The 20,272-nt window shown below is 54.0% G+C and overlaps 1 protein-coding gene across 2 annotated transcripts in view; it reads left to right on the forward strand.

The window, feature by feature from the left end:
* Grk5 (G protein-coupled receptor kinase 5) overlaps positions 1-20,272 on the forward strand; it is a 193,651-nt gene that overhangs the window by 151,983 nt on the left and 21,396 nt on the right. The window contains exons 1-3 of one of the 2 annotated variants that reach the window (XM_047552298.1): positions 10,795-11,078; positions 16,191-16,291; positions 18,414-18,506. In XM_047552298.1, the coding sequence (XP_047408254.1) occupies positions 18,466-18,506 (41 nt within the window). In that variant the 5' untranslated portion in view covers positions 10,795-11,078; positions 16,191-16,291; positions 18,414-18,465. Of the gene's footprint in view, positions 1-10,794; positions 11,079-16,190; positions 16,292-18,413; positions 18,507-20,272 lie in introns of those variants that run through there. The other variant, XM_047552297.1, reaches the window with a different exon arrangement.

The raw sequence follows: 20,272 nt of genomic DNA on the forward strand, positions 1-20,272 counted from the left end.
CCAGGTGTGGTCCTTCAGACACCCAACCCCTCGTCCTGCTGACATGACAACCTCCTCCGAGTCCAGCTGCACAGGCTCCTTACAGCAGCTCCCTAAGGGGTGGTTAGTGTGTGCATTTTACAGACCAGACAGCTGAGGGTTGGGAAGGGAAGAGCTTGATCCAGAATGGTGGAGCCCCTGAGGACCCACCTCAGCAGTGCCCTCTGAGACATTTTGCTGTGGTTCACTTGAATTGGGCCAGTGAGCCACTGTGTCAGGTCCCCATCATTGAAATGTTGACGATTAAGGTCTGGCAGGTGGTTCCCAGTTTTGATGTGATTTTACTAGGAAGTAGCAGTGGATTCCAGAGGAAGCTCAAACCTTTTGGTTGGTTCCGAAGAAAGAGCCTGTGTGGGGTTCTTCTTGGACACCAGGGTGAGCAGGGAGTGGGGACAGGTTCCTGATGTGAACTGCCCTGACGTTCCTCTGTACAAGGCTGGGACTGCCCAGCCCAGGCAGCTCTTGGGGAGTGTTGCTTGCCAAAGATTTGCAGGCAAAATATTGTTTTCTGGTCCTTCCACAGACACAGGGCTGCCTCTTTGTTTCTCTATACAGTGATAAGGGAAGACAGGGGAGCTTGTCCCTGTTAAGGGGGAGGTTACCCAATAGCCCACTTTTCTGCACAAAAGAAATCTATTCCTAGTGTTTTGTTTGGCCCTCAGTAAAAACAAGATCTCTGGAAAAAAGAAATACCTATTCCCAGTTTGCTTTTTCTGTGCCTCCCCTTGTCCCCACCTGGCTCAATCACCCACCACCTCAGCGACCCGTCCACCCTGCATGCTCAGCCTGCAGCACCTGGAGTGCTGGTGCTCTGCTCCTTGGCCTCTGGGTAGCCAGCTTTACTTCCCATCCTCATCCCAGGTGGAACTCAAGTCCTACCAGTTTCCTTCTATGCACCCTTGGAGCCTCAGCTTCTGCATCTGAGTATGGGGTTGATAAAAATGGCACAGGTATGGGCTCCTGTCAATCATTCTTATAGCACCTTCATGCCTTTTACCATACTTGCCAACCATGCTCATAATTATCTACACAACATTTTTCTTTAAGTCAACTCATGTTTCAACTTAAATAAGTTTTAAAAGGAAACCTTATTTCAGAAATTTGCCTGCAAAACCTATATTAATTTGTCATACATAAAGCTAGCTGGAAAAATTGGCATTAAATCCAGGCTGGATACATCAGCCTGCTTTAGTCTCTGAGCTGCAAGCCTCCTTTCTGGTGTTTTGAAGATTAGAAGTGTCAGATTGGTTACAAGACAGTAGCACCGTGCTGAGACTTTGTCTTGGTGATCACAAGCTTGAAGGAGAATTGAAAAGAATAAGCTTTTCCCTGACTGATCCAATATTATCTAATAGTGTCCCCGAAGCTTCTAGGCCACTCATCATCTCTGGAAATGCTGGTCCAGCTCTCTGCTTCCAGCTACGATGCACTATGGTGGTGGGGATGGCCTGGTCTGGAACAAAGAGCCCTGGACTAAGAATCAGGCTCCTTCAGGGTCCTTCCTGGAGACTGGCTTTGGCAGAGTGGTGTAGAGCCCACCTAACCATCTAACCACCACTGGTCTCCAGAACAAGCAAGGGACATGTGTTACTTGGGCAAATGCCTCCTTTGAAGTTCCTGGCCTATTCTCCATGGGGTGTGGACCCTGGAGACATTGGCCCTGGACCTGATCTTTCATTTCTGCCGCAATCCCTGTCCCTTGTCACCCAGCACAGGAACAGACCTCCATCCTATTGTCAATGAATCCAATAAGCCCAGAGTCCACCTTTGCCTGTGTGAAGGGTCTGGCTGGATGGCTGGACAGGGCGGAGGGCAACTGGGCCACGAAGCGGGCTTTTCCAGCTTCCTGCCACGGCACTGCAGAGCCTCGAGAGTGCAATAGGATCGGAAAGAAACCTGAGAAAGGGTCTTCCTGGGGTTCCCCCACCCAAGTATCAGCCAGGCCTGGCCCTGCTCAGCTCCCAGATCAGACAGAGTGGACTCATCCAAGGCGCCATCACCCTAGACACCTGGCACCTTCTTAAGCAGCGGTGGCGGGGGTGGGGAGTGGGCCTCTCCATCTTCTATTTTGGGGAGAGACAGAGATGAATTCAAAAGTGGGTTTGTGTGGGGCGGGGCGGGGGGGTGCATACCTGTGATCCCAGTGACTCTGGACACTGAGGCAGGAGGATCGTGAGTTCAAAGCCAGCCTCAGCAACTGCAAGGTGCTAAGCAACTCAGTGAGACCGTCTCTAAATAAAATACAAAATAAGGCTGGGGATGTGGCTCAGTGGTCGAGTGCCCCTGAGTTCAATCCCCAGCACCCCCTCCCCCCAAAAAGTGAATTTGTGCTCACTAGGTGTCTGGGGCAAGACAGAAAAGAGCTAGCATTTTTTGGGCAACTAGTCATTCCTAGTTCTAAGTCCTCATCGTAGTCTTCCCATGAGTTACAGACTCACCCAGGACCAACAATGCTATCTGCAGCTTTCTCGTGTGCAAACAGATAAAGACCCAATGTGGTTGACCAGGCTGGGAGCTAGAAGCCCCTTTCACCTTCCTGTTCCCTCTATGATAACAGTTAGGGTTCTGTGGAACCCAGTTTGAAAACCACTGAACTAAGCCAAACTCTTCATTTCCTGGGTGAAGAAACTGGCCCAGGAAAGGACTGGGCCCCCACAGTCACACAGATAGGAATGTTCCTTGCCTGGAGAGAAGGGAGGGCCAGTAAGTGTCTAAATGCTGAGGAATTATAATGCCTGAGCAGAGTGGAGAAGGCGGCTGGTGCAGCCTGTCCACCACTTAAGCACTGGGCCATTGACTCTTGTGTACCTTTAAAGTGGGTTTTAATGGAGGAGGTGGGAGAGAGCAACATTTATTTAGCACCTACTGTGTGCTACATGATGTACACAGGGAGTGTATTGCATCTTCGTGGCAGTCCTGGGGGTAGACACAATTTCTGCATTTTACTTTGGTTCTTTAGAAATAGGGATGCTGGGAGATTTAAAAACAGGGACTCCGGCTGGGGAGATAGCTCAGTCGGTAGAGTGCCTGCCTTGCAAGCACAAGGCCCTGGGTTCGAACCCCAGCACCGCAAAAAAAAAAAAAAAAAAAAAAACAGGGACTCAAAGAGACTTTTGCATGCAAACGTTCATAGCAACTGTTATGCACAGGAGCAAAAGGTAGCAAGAACCCCGGTGTCCACCAGCAGATGGCTGGATGAGCGGAATGTAGCATACTCACACAGTGGAACGGTATTCAGCTGGGACAAGGAACCGAGGGGCCATACGCACCACAGTGAGGTCAGAGCTTGAAAAACTGTGAAATGGAAGAAGGCTGAGAGGAAAGGGCACACACAGCGCATGGCTCACACACCAGGTGTGCAGAGAAGGCGACTCTGCAGGGGCAGAGAGGACGAGTTCACCAGGGCCTGCTGGGAGGGAAGGAATGGGGAGCTGTTGCTTATGGGGTACAGGGCTTCTTTTTGGGTGGAAATTTTTGGAAAAAAGATAGTGGCAAACTGTACACTTAAAAATGGTTAAAATGGCACTTCCATATTTAACCTTACAAAACAAGAATGAGGCTGGGGTCTGACCTGGTCGTTCAAGTCCAGCGGGAGGTGTGCCGTCTTCCAGTGCATCCACTCCGCTGCTCTCTCCTGGGCCCCTCCTGGGCTTGCCCTCCACCCGCACGGTGTGGTCAGCACTGTCTCCTGTCCCGGGCTCCCTGTGTGACGATTTTAATGACCATGTCATCGTCCTTCAAGTAGCTGTACCCCTGGAAAACCCACAGCCTGATTGCACTTAGGTGCCCTCGAGGCTGACGTGCCCACTTGGGCTCCTCACAGCAGGCCAGAGCAAGTCCCTCCAGGTCCCCTTTCCTTTCTAATGACCTTCCAGGTCAGAAAATCAGTGTCCCTAAATGTTGGTGGAGTGGGCCCTGCCTCTGACCCCTGCACTTCTGTGTGTGGAGTATTTCCTGCCCAGAATTCCTCTCTGGAGTGGCTTCCTGAGGGCACCCTGTCCCCAGCTCTGTCTTTGGTGGGCAGGAAACTGGTCCCTGTGGTGCCTGTGTTTGGCCAACTTCCCATGTTGCCCTCCCCACCCATGGACCTTGGGCAGAGAAATGCCATCTCACGGGGAGGTGGGTGGATTCCATTGAATTCCTCAGATCTGAGGAGATTTCTACTGCTCCTTTATCCCAAGACCCGTGGAATGAAATCTTCACTGAAGAAAAATCCAACCCAATTTCAGATCGAAGCTCCTTTGGCAGCTGTGGAGCAGGAGGGCAGTGGGTGTTCTGGAAGACAGGAAGTTGGCAGGCTGAGCCCTCGGTTCTCACACACACAGCCTGAGGGACGCTCCCTGCCCTGAGGGTTCTGCACTCATACCCCTTGGGACCAAGCTCACTTGCAAGGTACCCACGTGTGGTGGCAGAAATGGCTACATGCAGACCACTCGCCAGGAAAACCCTTCTGCCGCACAGCTGCTCTGGGGCTGCGAGCCCCCGTGTGCAGCCTGTGTAAACAGCACGTCATCTCTGGTCACACACTTTGGGCCTACAGGTCACGACCGGGGATTATCAAACTGACAGAGCTCGGCTGGCCCCTCACTCCACGTCCGGGCACATCGCATTTTGTTAATTATCATCTTTTGCTTTTGACGTCAAGGATCGAGCCTGGGGTCAGGGTCACTATGTAGTTTCCTCTCCTTCTCATTAGAGCTGTCCAGCTCTCAGGGCCCCTAGGTCCATTCTGCTGTTGTTTAAAAACGTCCTCTCTCACTTCCCGACCCCTAAAAATTCTTCATCCTGATTTCTGCGAAGCCACTTAACTAGCAAAGGAAACACCCATCTAGGTCTCTTGAACCCAATCTGCTTTCTGCTTTTCAAGAGCTGAGGCTGATTTTAGGGGCTGAGTATCTTTACTTTGCTGACCCAGGGAATGCCTGGGGCCTGGTGGCCAGGTCAGCAGGGCCCATGAAGTGGCTAGAACTGCACACTGCCCCCCAGTAGCAGGGCTTGCGCAGACATTTCCTGGCCTTGTGACCCCTCATTCTGTGACTGATACCTTTTGGGGTTCCTCAGCAGCAATCTGCGTGGGAAAGTGTCAGTTTCACCATATGGAGGAAACGAAATTTGCCAGCACCCTAGTCTTCTTGGAAGACTTCCAGGGCAGGTGCCCAGAGTCACAGTTGGAAGGGTCTTCCCCAGCACCTGGCCAAAGCCCCTCACCCTTTGGGGCTGGGCCAAGCCTCACCTTAGCCTGGAAGTCATCTGTGTCTGATGAAGCCACCTTTATACTCTTCCGTCCTGGGATGGACAGGCTGCCCACAGACCTCGCTGGCCTTGAACTCTTGTCATTGGCCACCTGAGTTGACGTTCTGAAACTCATCACCTGGGCACAGAATGCACACTCAGGGAACCTGCTGCTGAGGAACCGCCTGATTCATATCCCAGCCCAGAACCTTCCTCACCTGTCACATCAGTGTCCCCTCCTCTACCACTGCTCACAGAGACAACGCCCAACCCTGGCTGTCCCTTGCTGTGCCTGGCAGAATCCCCAGGGCCACCACTAAAGAGGTGTAAGAGGTTGTAATCCAAATAGTGGCGGTCATGTACTTGTGTCGTAATGGATCGTGGACCTTACATAGGGCACTGGGTTACTTCCAAACAGTGTCAGTGTGTCTTTCCTGACCTCCTCCACCAACCACATGATGTAGCAGAGAGCTCTAGTTCTAGGTCTTTGGGTTTTTCATCAAGGAGAGAAAAAGATGGCAGATTGGGCACCATCTTCCCAGAGTTTTGGTGACCAGCAGAGACAGGAGGTGGGCTCCAGAAAGCCCCCAGAGAAGGACCCTATGAGACTGAGTACTCTGTATTGGAGACAAGGGAAGATAAGAACCAGGTTTTGAGCCAGGGAGGTGGGGTCTGGAACATTCATAACGTGGGGAATAGAACATTATATACCAAAGTGAATGTTGAGAAAGAGAAAAAAAAAATCAACAAATTACTAGAGGCTTGGAGATTCAGGCCCTCTTCATCCTCTACCTCAGCGTACTGGAAATATTTCTGTAGAAATGCTTCCTGCTGAAGCCTGGTTTCTCCTCACTGCCTAGAACACTCTGTGGCTCCCAGGACTGCAAATAGAGAGCCTCAAAGCTTATGCTTCCTATGAATCCATGGTAAATCCACTTCAGATTGGAAACCATGCCTACCTCCATGCCAAGCAGTGAATGTCACCTTCCTTAGGACTTTGGAGAGGCCCAGGGCACTACCCAAGGGGGGAGATTTTTATTTTTCCGAATCCTACCACATGGACCTCCAGCTACCAGCCATCTATCTGGCCGGGTCTCTGCCCTGTGGAGCAACAGCTGGTACGATTGCAGACCTTGCAGTCCCCCAACCAGGCCGGCCATGAGGACGCTGTGGTGAGCAGTCGGGTGTCCCTGCCTGGAGCTAGCGGATACAGACTGCAGACCCAGAGTGGAGGGAGCTTCACTCGTGAGCGTGTGGCTGGGCTGATTTATTTTCTCTCCAGTGACCCAGAAAACAAAGCCCTCCTCTTTCCTTTGATCCGGTCTTGTTTGGGGCTTGTGGATTGTGTCTCCTGCCTGGCCACGGGCAGAGGGAGGAACTACTGCAGACAGACTCCAGGGCATGCGGCAGTGGCTCTAACACATGGCCCTGAGGTTTTGATTGAAAAGGTGGAAGAACGGCGCTTTTTCTTCCTGTCAGCCAGACCTTAAATCAGCCCCCGAGTGAGGAAACCCTCCCCAGAGGCTGCTGGTCAACAGGCCTTCGCCTTTGTCTTCTGAACTCCCGTGATTGATTGTACAAACATGTTTAATTTCAAGCCAGGAGTTGGGCTTGGAAAGGCCCCGTGTGCCTCACCCCTCCTGGATTCCTGGCAGTAAGAGGCAGGCGCTTACCTTTCAGTTGCTCCAAGGGGAAGTTATTGGAAAGTTAGGGATAGGGGTTCCTCATACGGTCCAATGAAACCACGAGAGACATGGTGGTACCTGGGTTAGGTACCCCGGGACCCAGGATGTGTCCTCCAAGGGCAGCTCCATGTTCTCCCTTAGCCTCTAGCTCACAGTTTCTACCTCAGATGAGCACTGACCCTCCATCCAGGTCTGGTTGGGAAAACTCCAAAGAATTCTGTTTAACCCAGCTCCACCAAGGCAGAGGGTAGACCAGATGGCCCTGTGAAGTTACTTCTGATGCACTGGAAAAGGACTGGCTCCCTCTTCTGCATTATGCACCTACGTGCATGTGCCCACACGTTTGTTCAGCAAGTACATTGGGAGCCTACCATGGGCCAGGGACACGGTTGGTTCATGTCAGCAAAGAGTCCAGGTTTAGAGCCAGACAGGCCTAGGTTTGAATCTTGAGTCCACTGTTCTGACTGTTCTGTCTCCAAGTGCTTGTGGACTACTCCCTGCACTCCATTCTCACAGACAGGAACGGAACAACAGTCCTGCCCTTCACCCAGCTCTCCAAGGCTCAGTTTCCGTGTCCATGATCCTGGAACAGTAAGCCCCACCTCCCAGCATTCTACTGGAAAGCAACCAAAGCACAAATCTGTGGGAAAACCCACACTGAGGGCCAGCACATGCTGGCCCCTGCCCAGAGCCATGGCTGTCGGACTGTCCTCTCTCACACAGCTACCCCAGCTCTGGCTCCTGCTGGTGCCTGATTCCCACCCCTGCTCCACCCACAGCCAGGCTTCCCGTAGGTCAAGGGGTGGGGAGGGTATGGTCGTAAGAGTTACCCTGCCTCATTCCCATCCTGGAGAAGTCAGGGTCCCTCGAAATAACTGCTTTCACCCTGGTCCATCAGGACAGAACAGCTCCCTTTCCTGGGAACCCCCACTTTTTTTTATTCCAGAGTCTTGTTTCACTCCTCCTCAGATTTTCCTGAAAGCCAAGTCTGTCCACATTGGGAAATTGCAAACAGTTTACAAGGGGAAGGTCAGCTGCCCACATATGAAAATACACACATCATCGAGCCTAAGTGCTTGCGTCTGGAGACAGAGTGGACTGTCTCCTGGACTGGCCTTTTGTCCACTGGCAGAACCACTGCTAATGAGCCCTGAGCTCCTCAGTGGGATGTGTCTGTATGTTGAAGCAAAACATATGTTGGACATCGGTGTGTGTGTGTGTGTGTGTGTGTGTGTGAGTTGCAAACAGCATTTGTTAAGACATGCAGGACCCTCTGCACTTTCTTATCCAGTCCTCCCAAAACAGGGCCTGCTTTTCAAGGCCAAGGTCAAGATCCTTCTGCATGCTACCTAGGAAGGAACATGGCATCCTTGGAGGACATGATACTGCTTAGGGATAAGGTTCTCTGGACAGATTGCCAGGGTTTGAATCTTTTCTTTGCTCTCAGGCCAGCTGTGTGATGTTGGGCAGGTTACTTAGCTTCTGAGCTATTTCTGCATCTGCAAAATGGAGATAATCATATTAAAATCTACCTTGAGAGGATCAAACAGCATAACCCCACGTAAGGCTCCTAGACCTGGCGTGTAGCAAGTAGGTGCTCGAGGAATGGTAGCAACGGCAATGCTGTGACCGTCGTCCCTGGGTGGTGGGATTTGGTGGAAGGTCCTAGCTGCTCACAGTGTCGGAAGCAGGTCTTGAAGACTAGTGGGATTTGGATAAGCCATGGTGGGTGGGAAGTGCTCCTTCTAGAGGAACACGTGAGAGCTTGCCCAGAAATTGACAAACGTGGTGCCAGAGCACAGGGAACAGAGGGAGAAAGGGGCACGGAGCTGGGAATGGGTCTGGGGCCAGGTCCAAGCAGGCCCTGTACTCAATCCCACAGGCAACGGGGGCCATCAATGCTGTATGATGCAGAAAAACTCCACTGGGGACTGTGGTGTCAAATGCAAGAGCAAGGCAGCCCAGATCTGTGAGGACACTCCTGAATAGTCTGGGAGAGAATTCCTGAACGCAGGGCAGTGAGGGGACATGGACAGGAGGCACCTGAGCAGGAGGGATTCCGGGCCAAGCCTGCTGGGTGTGTGTCCCCACCTGTGAGAGGAGGTGAGCTGCTGAAATGGGCATGTCCTTCCCAGAATGCTGGTCCAGACCTCTGGCAGCTCAAGCCCCTTTCCCCACACAGGCACTTTGAGATGAAGATCCTGGCTCCTCCATGGGGAGGGTCCCCTCCTCTCAGGCTCCCCCTCTGTGCCATGTGGGTTGAAGGGAGAGCCCTAGGCGTCCTCCCTGGAGAGTTCTCTCTGATTGCACCCTCTTCCCTCCCCATCTTGGGTCCTGACCTCTGAACAAGTGCAGGGCATGTGTTTCCAGATGGCTCTGAGGAAGACGCTGGTGCCGGGTTATCAATGGCTACCGAGGAGGTGTGAGCAGGGTGGGGGTGGGGTAGGTCTTCCAGCCTTTCCAGCTCCCTCCAAGGACACCAGCCAGTACAACTGATCCCATTTCCACTCTGACCTCTCGAAAGAAGAGACTTCAATGCAGGGAGAAGCTTCACGAACAAGAGCCTCAGACGTCTGGAGTTTCTCACTGATGCAGAAAATGATGTCCTTTCCTTCTGTCAGTCATTCATGATGCAGAGGGAAACAGTGCCCTGGAGAGCAGGTGCAGCCATGGAGGCGACCCATGGCAGCAGCCTTTGCAATGTCCCCCTTAGGGCTGATGACCAAAGCTCCCGGGATAGCAGTGACCCTATCAGCCATTCCTGTGTTCTCTTTCTTCTTTTTCCTTTCCTTTTCCATTTTGCAGTCCTGGGGATTGAACCCGGGGGCACTCTACCATGAGCTGCACTCTAGCCCTTTTTATTATTTTGAGACAGGGTCTTACTAGGTTGCTTACAGCCTTGCTAAACTGGAACTCTCGGTCCTCCTGCCGCAGCTTCGGAGTCACTGAGATGACTGGCACGTGGTGGAGAGAGTCTCCCTGCTGCGCAGCATTTTCCAACTGCTCACAACTCCCTGAAGCCTCCAGGCCTGTTTCATGCGGTGGGTTCCTCTGTGAACCCTCCCTCTGCTCTGAGGGCCTCCCCAGGACTCCCTCCCAAATTGGCCTCTCATTTTCCATTCAACTGTTGGTGTGAAGGGAGCGCTGCTCAGGGATGAGAGCGATCCCCTGCTGACTACTTCAGGCATGCCCACGTGTCCTCCCTAAGCCTGGAGGACAGGAGGCTACTCTACCCCTGGAGCGTCTCCCTGGACTCTGGAGGCCCAGTGGTGCAGGGACTCAATAGCGCCACCTTGTGGGCTGATGGCTTACCTGGCCTTGGCGTTATGGGCTGAAGCTGAGAGGGACTGGGGACCAGCCACCAGAGGTTTGGATCCCTCTGTGAGGTTACGCAGATGGACATTTATTCATCACAGGGAGGTCTTGGTGTGGTGGGTGATCTGGACGTGCTTCTGGGATTGAGCGCTGAATAAAGACCTAATGAGTGGCTTCATCCCAAGGTCAGGTCCATGCCTCCCCCCTCAGCCTGCCTTCGTACCTGCATTTCCCTGGATATTCCAGCTTGGGGTTGAGCACTTTGGCTCTGTGAACCTGAAAGGGTAAAGCTCTGAGCCATTGCCATACTAAAGGCACTGGGGCGAGATCGCCTCCCCTTGTGTAACCTCTTAGTCACTCCAGATGAAGCAGCACGTATTCACGGAAAACCCACTGCTATTCAAACGCAGCTTTAGCCCATCCCCTAACTCTTCCATCTAACCAGGTTGCCCCTGAAACTGTCCCCCTAGAAATTCCAAGGCCTGCCGTGCATTGAATCATTACTGGTCTCCCCTGCTGTACCTGACTATGGCAGAGGCTTCGTTCTGATGGTGAGGAAGACGAGAGAGGTCTGACCTAGCCAGCGTGTTGAAGTTTAGGGTCACGGCAGTAGAGGACACGTGAGAAGAAGACAAAAGGGAGGAGAGGGGCCGAGAGAGGAGAAAAGGCACACAGAGACCCTTTACACAGCCACGTCATCCACTGCCAGGGGCCTACTCGACTTCAGAGTGCATGAAGGACTTTTCTCTGCCACAGCAGTGCCCAGAAAATCTCCCATGAGTATTTCACCTCTTGCTGCCTGAAAAGGTATGTTGTAGTTAACCATGACTTTGGGAGCTGCCTGATTCCCAGAAGCAGTGGTGTAAGCATCAGGAAGAACAGAGGAGTCAGGCGGGCACAGCAAGACAGAATGGGTAGTTGGGAATTCCTGGGGGAGAGTGATGGACCTAAATCACGTCTGCTCTACCCGCGACAATCTCCCGGGCAGCCTGGGCTACCATCCAACTCAACCTCGACATCCTCAATTTCTCATTCCCAAAGCAGGAGATGGATCAGGTCTTTCCCCTCAGGGTGAAGGGGCGTTTACCCAGAGGCACAGCTTCTGAGCAGGTGAGCTGTGCCCAAGCTCTAACGCCACTGTGTTCCTCCCCAGCATCAGAGGGGAAGGGCAGAGGAGGGTCCTTAGCCAAAGAGCAGGCACTGTAGAGACTGTCAGGGCCCCAGGCCCAGCTGCAGCGGAGGATGGGTGGTCCCAGCAGCTCCAGTTCCTCCAAGCAGCCGAGTCCCTTCTGGTCAGGCCAGAGGGATCAGTGTCCCAGGGACACTCAACAGTGTTTCTGAGGCATATCGTGATGTTTTCAGCTGTCTCAGCTTAAGGACTTCTTATAAGGGCAGCTGAGTGTCACCCTGACTGTCACCAGAGTGACTTTCTGGCAGGGCCAGGCAGGCTGGTTAATGTCAGAAGACCAAGTGTTCATGGTAGCCCCTCGAGCAGAGAAACCCCCAGTCCTTCCTCCAGCCTTTGCAGCTGTTCCACCCTGAGTTCAGGTCATACCTCCCAAAGGACCCTTGGTAGGCTGGGGTGCAGCTCAGTGGTAGCCCTGGCCTAGCCTGCCCGAGGCCCTGGGTTCCATCTCCAGCAGTGAGAAGAGGGAAGGACACTTGGTGCCTAAAATCGTACAATTGCGTTAAAAGTCAAAGCTTCAGCTAGAGGTGGAGACCATCCAGTGATCAAAGAAATAAAGTGTCACTGCAAAGTGTTGTTGGCCTGAGGGCTGCCAGGCCCCTGGGGAACTTTGCAGACGACTTCACCAAGCCCCACTCCAGGTCACCTGTACCCCTGAAGACACCTGAGGGCCTGGAGGCCCTCACCTTTGCATGTCTGCCGGGAGGGAAAGCAGAAGGCCGCGTGTGGCATGGAGCACAGCCCCTGCCTCCCCCCACCCTGGCACTCGGCTTCATCCCAGAGGACAGTCCACCAGCCACAGCCGAGGCTCCTGGAGTCCTGAGTCCTCATTGCACTGAGGACACCCTCAGCCCTCCTGGCAGGGATCTGGAACTGCAGGGAGTTCACCTGCCTGGGAGAGGGGGTGGGGATGGGTGGCAGGTGCTGATGCAGTTGCTGGGATCCCCAGGACCCTCTGAGCAGTGCATTGGGTCCACTTACAGGCCGTGGAGGGCCTTCTTACTGGCTCTCTTTGCAGTGGACTTCTCTAAACTGGAGGAGAAGGAACAGACACCCCCAGTTCCACTGATGCACAGCAAATGCCTGACTGGCACGCCCTAGGAGCAGCTGCTCACCCGTGCCCTCCTGGCGGGTTTGGGTTTCACTCCAGGCTCACACTGCCAGCAGCTGCTTCTTCCTGTCTTGTTGGCAAAGCTGTCGCTCCCTGGAGTCTCTTGAAAGGGGTTTTAGTTGGAATCACTTAATCTCTTCATGTCAAGCCAGAAGCTGAGTTTAAAGCAGTGGTCGTTAAACCGCAGGCATTATTATCTGCTCCTCCACTCCTGCCAGGGCTTGGCCTGTGAGAATGGTGTGACTTCATGCACAGAGCTGGTCACCCCTGGACTCCGGACCACCCCTACCATCCACTGCAGGCTATCCTCGCCTGCAGAGGGGAGGCTGATGACGGGAGGGAGGTCTGAGGCCAGATCTTACTTTGCCTTCAGTTCTATCTTCCATAAAACCTTTCCCAGATGGCCCCAGCCCATAATGATCTCCATCTTCTGTGAGCCCTGGGCCTTGTTGCCCTGGGCTGCCTCACCTGCCTCTGCTGGTAGGACCTGGCAGTGACCTAGTATTCATGCTGGCTCTGCAGAGCCCCACCCCACCCCAGCTGAGAAGACACATAAGGAGCCCCCTGGGAGATAGGGAAGCGGGTGAGAAAGGGGGCCCAGATAGCACACGACCTCCAGCCAGATCACACACAGTTCAAATCCCCTGTCACTCCTTGGCTGGGTGATCTTGGGCAAACTGCTTAACTTTTCTGAACTTCAGTTTCCTGATCTGCAAAAAGGCCATAATGCTAATATGTACCTCAAAGACCATAGTGTAGGTTAGACGAGAGGACGGCTTGAGGTGCTTGCATGCGGTATTGGCCAGGGTCAGCCCTCCATATATATAAACCATTGTCGCCAACTCTTCTTATTGATTTTAAATATTAAATCTATAGATAAATTTCATTTGGAAAAGGAAAAAGTTTGCTGCTAAAATAAAGAAAGAAAGAACAGCTCGAAAGCCACTGAGTTCCGCCTGGCCCATTTTGTCCGTCACCATACATGGCCAAGGTGGCCACAGTATGCAAGAACGTTCCCCTGAGGATGCGGCCTTGAGTGTGTTTATCCATGTCTTGCAGGAGGGAAGTGCTCTGAGGTCGAGGACCGTACTGGCTTCGCCTTTTCACCCTGCCCCACGTCAGCGCCAGCTGGGCCTGTGGCGGGAGGGCGGGCCCTCCTGGTGCAGGTGAAGGCAGAGCCCTGGCAGGGTCGTGTGTAGCCCAGTGCAGACAGGTGGGCACCTCAGGTCCAAGAAATGGTTCTATTGCTCCCCACAGCCACACGCCCAGCATCTGCTTGTTACCCAGCAGCCTAACACCAGCCAGCAGAAGAGGCTACCGTGCTTGCTGTTCTGCAAACATTTAAATTGGTAGGAAAATAGGTTTTATCCAAAGCCATCCTTGTAGAAAGATAGGAGAAACTTTTTAAAAATCCCATCTTTGATGGCTCTGGTGGGGAGCAAAGCTTTTTAAAGAGAAAAGGTAGCAAAGTGAGACAAAAGGAAATGTCCATGTGCGTATTTAGTCCCTGTGCTACACAGGAGGGCAAGGGACACGCTCGGGTCTTGGTGCTCTCAGGCCAGGCTTGCAGACTGCGGGCCTCCGCTGGCGCACGAGGAGCTTGCTCCCAGACGTAGAGGTCCGGCTTCAGTGTGTTTCATGTTTGGCCTTTGCTGACGCGAGGTCAGATCCTGGTGCAGCTTATTCTTCATCTCACCAAATGTGCAGGGAGCACCCCTCCGGGTCGGCACTGGGCCCTCCCCACCAAGGCTGCCCTCACGCTCTCCTTCCTGAAGCAGATTTGCCCATGGACAATGGTTTGCCCTCATGTGGACACTTTTGGTACTGGGTATTGAAGCCAGGGCTGCTCTACACTGAGCCACAAGACAAGGTCTTGCGAAGTTGCTGGCCTCGAACGTGTGATCTTCCTGCCTCGGTCTCCCAAGTCCATGAATCACAGTCATGTGCCACTGTGCCCTGTTCATATTTTATCACTTTAAAGTAGCTTAGAGTTACTGATTCCCAAGAGTTTGAAGTACAGAATTCCCAAGTCTTAAGTTCACCCCTCACCCTACCCTCAATCGTCAACTCTCCAAGGAGCAAATCTCTCCTGTCACACAGGAGCAAAAAATGACTGAGGTCAGAGGTCAGAACAAGCTTGGGGCTCCTGCCTGGTCCTAGGTTCCTTCTGCAGCATCAGCAGGAAGCATCTTTTCTGCAAGAGGGTGGCTGTGACTCTGGAGACCAAGGAGGAAGGGACCATTCAAAGCAGGAAGCTGCCACCACCCAGGACAGCCCAGGACAAACATGGGAAGATGTGTTGGGAGCCTGGTGCTTACAGATGCTGGGATGACTGGCTTTGCACCCACAGGCTGCCCCCACCCAGCTGGAGCCTCTCAGTCTCCCTGAGGAGAGAGCCCAGGGCAGGGGTGAGCCTGTAGAGGGTGGGGCTGGGAAGGACAGAAGGGAGGAAGGAAGGAGTTTGGTTATAGAAAACTGAAGGGAATAGAAAATGAGCCACTGATGTCATTCAGCAGGGACATGCCAGCTGCCACCTCCCCACCACCACCCCCATAAGTCCCCCAGCATGCACCGCCCAGCAGACCTAGAGGAGTAATGAGCCCCGAGTCACATCTCAGTAGCTGGGAGAGAAAGCGGGCCTTCCAGACTCCAGCATTCTCTGGGCAGAAAGATGTGTTCACACCCGTCTTTCTGAGCCCATTCCGGGTAATTTTTCTCAGTTTCCCCTGTAATTTATTAAAAGTCCACCTCAAAGCCCCACTGGTGAGTCAGGCGCTGGGAACAGCTGGTGGAGGGTGTGCAACCGGCAGGACATGGGTGGGCGAGGCCCGCCCAGGGTGGGGCTGCTGCTCAGAGCCACCCTTTCAAACCCGGAAGACTCAGGCCAGCTGGGGGAGTGTGAAACAACGGTGGGGACATTCATTTCACAATTTGCATGCGTGTGTGCCAGGATCCGGGCCAGATGCTTTTCCTGAGGGTCTTATGGATGGTTCTGGGTGAAACGGTTCTTCCTGTCTTCCTGAGAGCCGTGAGGCCAATGGGATCGAGCCCAGGATCGGCACCCGGGTCTGCCGGCCCCAGAGCTCCCCTGGCATCCAGGAGCGCCCTCCCCCGCCTGGCCTTTCCCCGCTGCAGACCCTCTCACGCGCACCCCCAGTGGGCAGGTAGCCGCCCTCACATGTGCCTCAGGGGAAACAGGCCGAGCAGCCCAGGGATATCACCACGCTCGGAGGAGTCACTGAGGTCACCTTGCACAGCTCCTTGCAGCTGCGTGCCTTTGCAGACCTTGTCAGTTCTGATCTCAGGTCCCAGCCATAGGGACTATCACCACACAGGTGAGCAGCAAGGCTCAGAGAAGCCGTGACCTCTGTGAAGCCGCACAGCTTGTGGGTGCCAGAATTCGTACCCTGGGCATACAGTTTTCTGGCCCAGGAGCCTCCCTGCACCACTGGACACTGTCAAAGTGGCCCAAGCCAGGGGTATGGGCAGGAGGCAGGGACCACTCTGGGACTGGCAGCCAAGTACACCCTCACAGGCCGTCCGACTGTCCCTGGCCTGGCGACTATGGGAAAGCCCTGGCCCCCTGCTCCTCCTCACGTTTCCCTTTCCTTCCTCCTTCTAGTCCCCGGTGTTCATCGCCCAGGTTAGCCAAGACCTGGTCTCCCAGACAGAGGCGAAGCTCCTGCAGAAGCCCTGCAAAGAACTCTTTTCTGCCTGTGCTCAGTAAGTGTGCCACCCCTCTGGTCTACCTGGGCAGGCCCACCTCCCTCCCTGGGCTGGGGCATCAGACCACCAGGAAGGGTGGCGTCCCCAGCCCTGCCCCCAGCAGCCTGCACTCCAGGGCAGGTCTTCGGAGCCTGAGGCGCCAGCCTGGGCGCCCCACTGCTGTGGAGAGTCAGCCCAGACCTGCAGGCCTGCTTCCCACTGTCAACTGTGGTCTGAAAATTCTAAATGGAAAGTTCCTGAAATAAACAATTCACAAGTTTTAAATTTCTTTTATTACGGTATAGTGTTATAATTGTTCTATTTTATCATTAATTATTATTGTTAACCTCTTACCGTGTCTAATTTATGAGTTAAACTCTATCATAGGTAGGTATCCATGGGGAAGTCAGTACAAAGAGTCCGACACTCTCTGGGGTTCCAGCATCCTCTGGGGCTGTTGAAACAAGTCCTCTGTGGATAAGGGGGACGGCCGCGCTTCTCACAAAGGGAATGAGGTACCGGGGTACCGCATCCAAAGAAAACATCTGCTACAAAGATGAAAGCAAGTGGCCCTCCAGGCTATTGAGACAGAGGAATGTGCAAAAACTGATCTGCTTCGGAGGCTTGGAAGGCTTTCCAACCCCCGCTTCTGCCTTAGTGGCGTCAGCACCGCCCATGCAGCCTTCCCAGCACCCAGCGCCTTGTCACCAGCCCCTCATCGACCCCAGGGGAGGGTGAGACCAGTCAGGGTGTGGTGCCTGCCGAGCACCACCTGAGCCCGCACCCATCCTGCACAGCACCTCCCAAAGGTGTGTGCACCCAGCAGTGCACACGTGTGTGCGTGCACATGCACCCCTGCCTGTAAACTGACACAGCACACGGAGGCATGTGCCACCAGGACCTGGCTGCAGCCAGCTCGCCCATAGCTGGTTGAGTCTGGGAGAGTTTCGTGGGTTCTTATTCAGCACCCAGACATAGAGCTCCATTGTGTCCCCCCACGTAAGGTGCTGGGGGTTCCAAAGTGGGCAAGGCCCCCCTGCTAGCCCTGGTGGTATTCGGGAGGACCCCCAGCCCCACCCTCATCCAGTGCTGCAGAAGCATGCCAGGCTCACCTGCTGGCTGCTCTGTTGAGGCCGCTGAGGGTCTAACACTGGGCAGGGGCGTGGCTGGTGACCCCGACTCTGGCCCTGAGGGAAGGGCCATCCTGGCCTCCCATGCTGGCCTGTTTTCAGGTTTGGCCTGTCCTCACCCTTTCATGATTCTTCCCTTCTCCAGGTTCCAAGTACCTGACTGACCAGTGTTTTTGAGAGGGGGTAGGGTGTGGGGGGACCAGGGGTTGAATCCAGGCATGTTTAACCACTAAGCCGCACCCCCAGCCTGTCTTTTAATTTTTCTTTTGAGACGGTCTCACTAAGTTGCTTAGGGCCTTGATAAGTTGCTGAGGCTGGCTTTGAACTTGCAATCTTCCTGCTTCAGCCTCCTGAGTCACTGAGATTACAGTCGTGTGCCACCTTACACACCTGGTCCAGTCCTGCCTGCAAACAGGTTTGAACCCTACCAGGCCCCCTTCGGCCTTGCCTAAGATATGGAGAAGTGCTGGGCTCCTGGGGCCTCTCCTGGCACTCGGCCCACAGCAGGTGACAGTAAACTAGCTTTACGCATGAGAAACTCATGGTGACTTTGCTGGTCCCGGACCAATTCCAAATTCCTTAGGGACTTAGTCCCACTCTGCACCCCCACCCTCACCTCTGAGTCCCAGCTCCTCCCTGCCCCTCAGTAAGTCTGCCTCTGTCCTCACCTCAGCTCGTGGGTCCCTTCTTCAGAGAGCACTCCCCTAATTGGCCATGACATATCTCTGGGATTGCTGGTTTAATGCTCATGACTTACTGTGCATCTCTGATCACAGTGCCCATCCCATGCTCCCTGCGCATCCTAGGACCTAGAACAGTGCCCAACACATGGCAGGCACCAACCCAGGTTTGCAGGATCAGCCAGTTGCAGCAAATGACAAGACCTCTGGCCAGACGTGCAGTGCTTCAGTGGTTTTGTGTTTCCAGAGGCATGGCCTCCAGGAGCAGCTCTGCACAGCCGCTTCGAGCCTGGGCCATAACATGCTCATCCTTCTGTCTCTCTGAGCCAGGTCTGTGCACGACTACCTGAGCGGAGAACCATTCCACGAATACTTGGACAGCATGTATTTTGATCGCTTTCTCCAGTGGAAGTGGTTGGAGAGGTGAGTGCCCCACACCCCACGCATGAGGAGAACACGTGAGCAGTGGGCTTGCGGTTCCACCTGAGGAGTCACATAAAAGCCAGTTAGTCACCCCTGTGGGCATGTGGCTACAGTGAAATTAGCCATCCTCCTCCCATTAATTAAGTTCTTGGGAATTCTAGAAAGGCTCTGTGCTTATTAACTTGTGCACATGTGTGTGCAGGTGCACGCACACATGCACACACGCACGCACACACTCAACACCTTGTTCTTGCTTCTTTGGTTCACTCTCTTTGGGAATTCTTTCTTTGCTAGCAAATGAGAGCTACCAGAGTCTTTGCAGTAGTTGCACGTTCTTTGTTTAGCCCGGTGCCCTGTTAATAGGCACTGAGGCTGTTCTCAAGTTTTCACGCAACCTTCCCCCAAAGAATGAATAGCTTCGTACATAAATCTTTATGTACTTTTGCAAGTACAGCCATAGAATTTCCCAGCAGGAGTTTCTGAGTCAAAAGTCACCTGATTGTAAACTGCAAAGGACTGTTAAATTGCCCTTTGAAACAGCCACCCCCAATTTCCAGTCGTTCCGGAGCTCACGCGCCTGTTCCTCCTCACCATGATCAACACTGTGCACGTTCCCCCCCCCCCCCCCCCCGTGAGTGCACAGGGGGCTTCCTTCTTTAGTTTCGCTAATGGCGGGTGAGACTGGGACTCTGTTCATGGTTTATTTCATGACTCATTCTCTTCAAAGTGCTCTCACTTGCATGGCTGTCACTTGGGCAGATGTGGCCTCACTGTGTTGGATGAGGAAGGAGAGACCTAGAGGGGACCTGTCTCCCAGCAAGCCAGTGGTGCAACCAGGGGGGAACCCTGGCCCGGAACTCCCAGCACAGTGCTCAGTCTATCTACAGCGTTCCAGGATTTGCAGAAAAGGGCGATCCCTGCATGACATCCATGCTGGGCTCAGCTGGTAGGCGAGGTGGGAGTGTCCCCTTCCGCAGCCCCTGCAGAAGCTCAGGAGCCACAAGCCAGAAGCCCCTTCATGGCCTGTCACACTAGAGGAAGCCCAGCAGGAACACGCCCTGTGTACAGCTACTGGATGGGCCATTTCTCTCCACTCCGACCAGTGGTGCTGACAGAGAGACCAGAGGATGGCTGACACCACTGGCCACCCTGCACGTGCACCCAGCCCAGTCTGAGTCCTGCTTCTGCCTGTTCCCAAGTGGCCTCTGCAAGGCTGGTTATCACACCTCAGTTCCCTCATGGGTGACATGGGGACCGTAGTGCCTGCCTTGTGGGCTTGGGGTGAGGGCAAGACAAGGTGAGTGTACCATGTACTGGAACAAGGCTAACAGAAGTCAGCCATTGGCTGCAGGAGGGACACCGCTGGGCACTGTGGCAGTGATGGCCAGGACCGCCACCCTCACCTCTCCGTGTCAGATTCTGCTGCAGTCGCCCACTCTCGCTGTAGGGCCAGTGCTGGCTCTGAGGCCCACAGGACAGGCCGGTGGGGTGCACTTTGACCATGCCCACTCTGCAGCCCTGGGCTGGGTCACACTTGCCCTCCCAGGTACCCGTGAAGGTGGAACAAGGCTCTGTGGGTGAAGTCTCGACCCCCAGCCAGCCCCTCCACTTACAGCCGGCCCTGGACAACTCATTCCCACCCCCAAAGCCTAAGCCCTGTTCTCTGTAGGACCGGGACAGCATGAGGCTGATGTGAGCCCACGTGTAGGGTGCAGCAAGCAGCAAGCACTGTCACCATAGGGACCCCAGAAGCTAAGCATTCACTC

Source organism: Sciurus carolinensis, chromosome 5 (assembly GCF_902686445.1).
Source record: "Sciurus carolinensis chromosome 5, mSciCar1.2, whole genome shotgun sequence".
In the NCBI taxonomy this organism is placed as follows: Eukaryota; Metazoa; Chordata; class Mammalia; order Rodentia; family Sciuridae; genus Sciurus; species Sciurus carolinensis.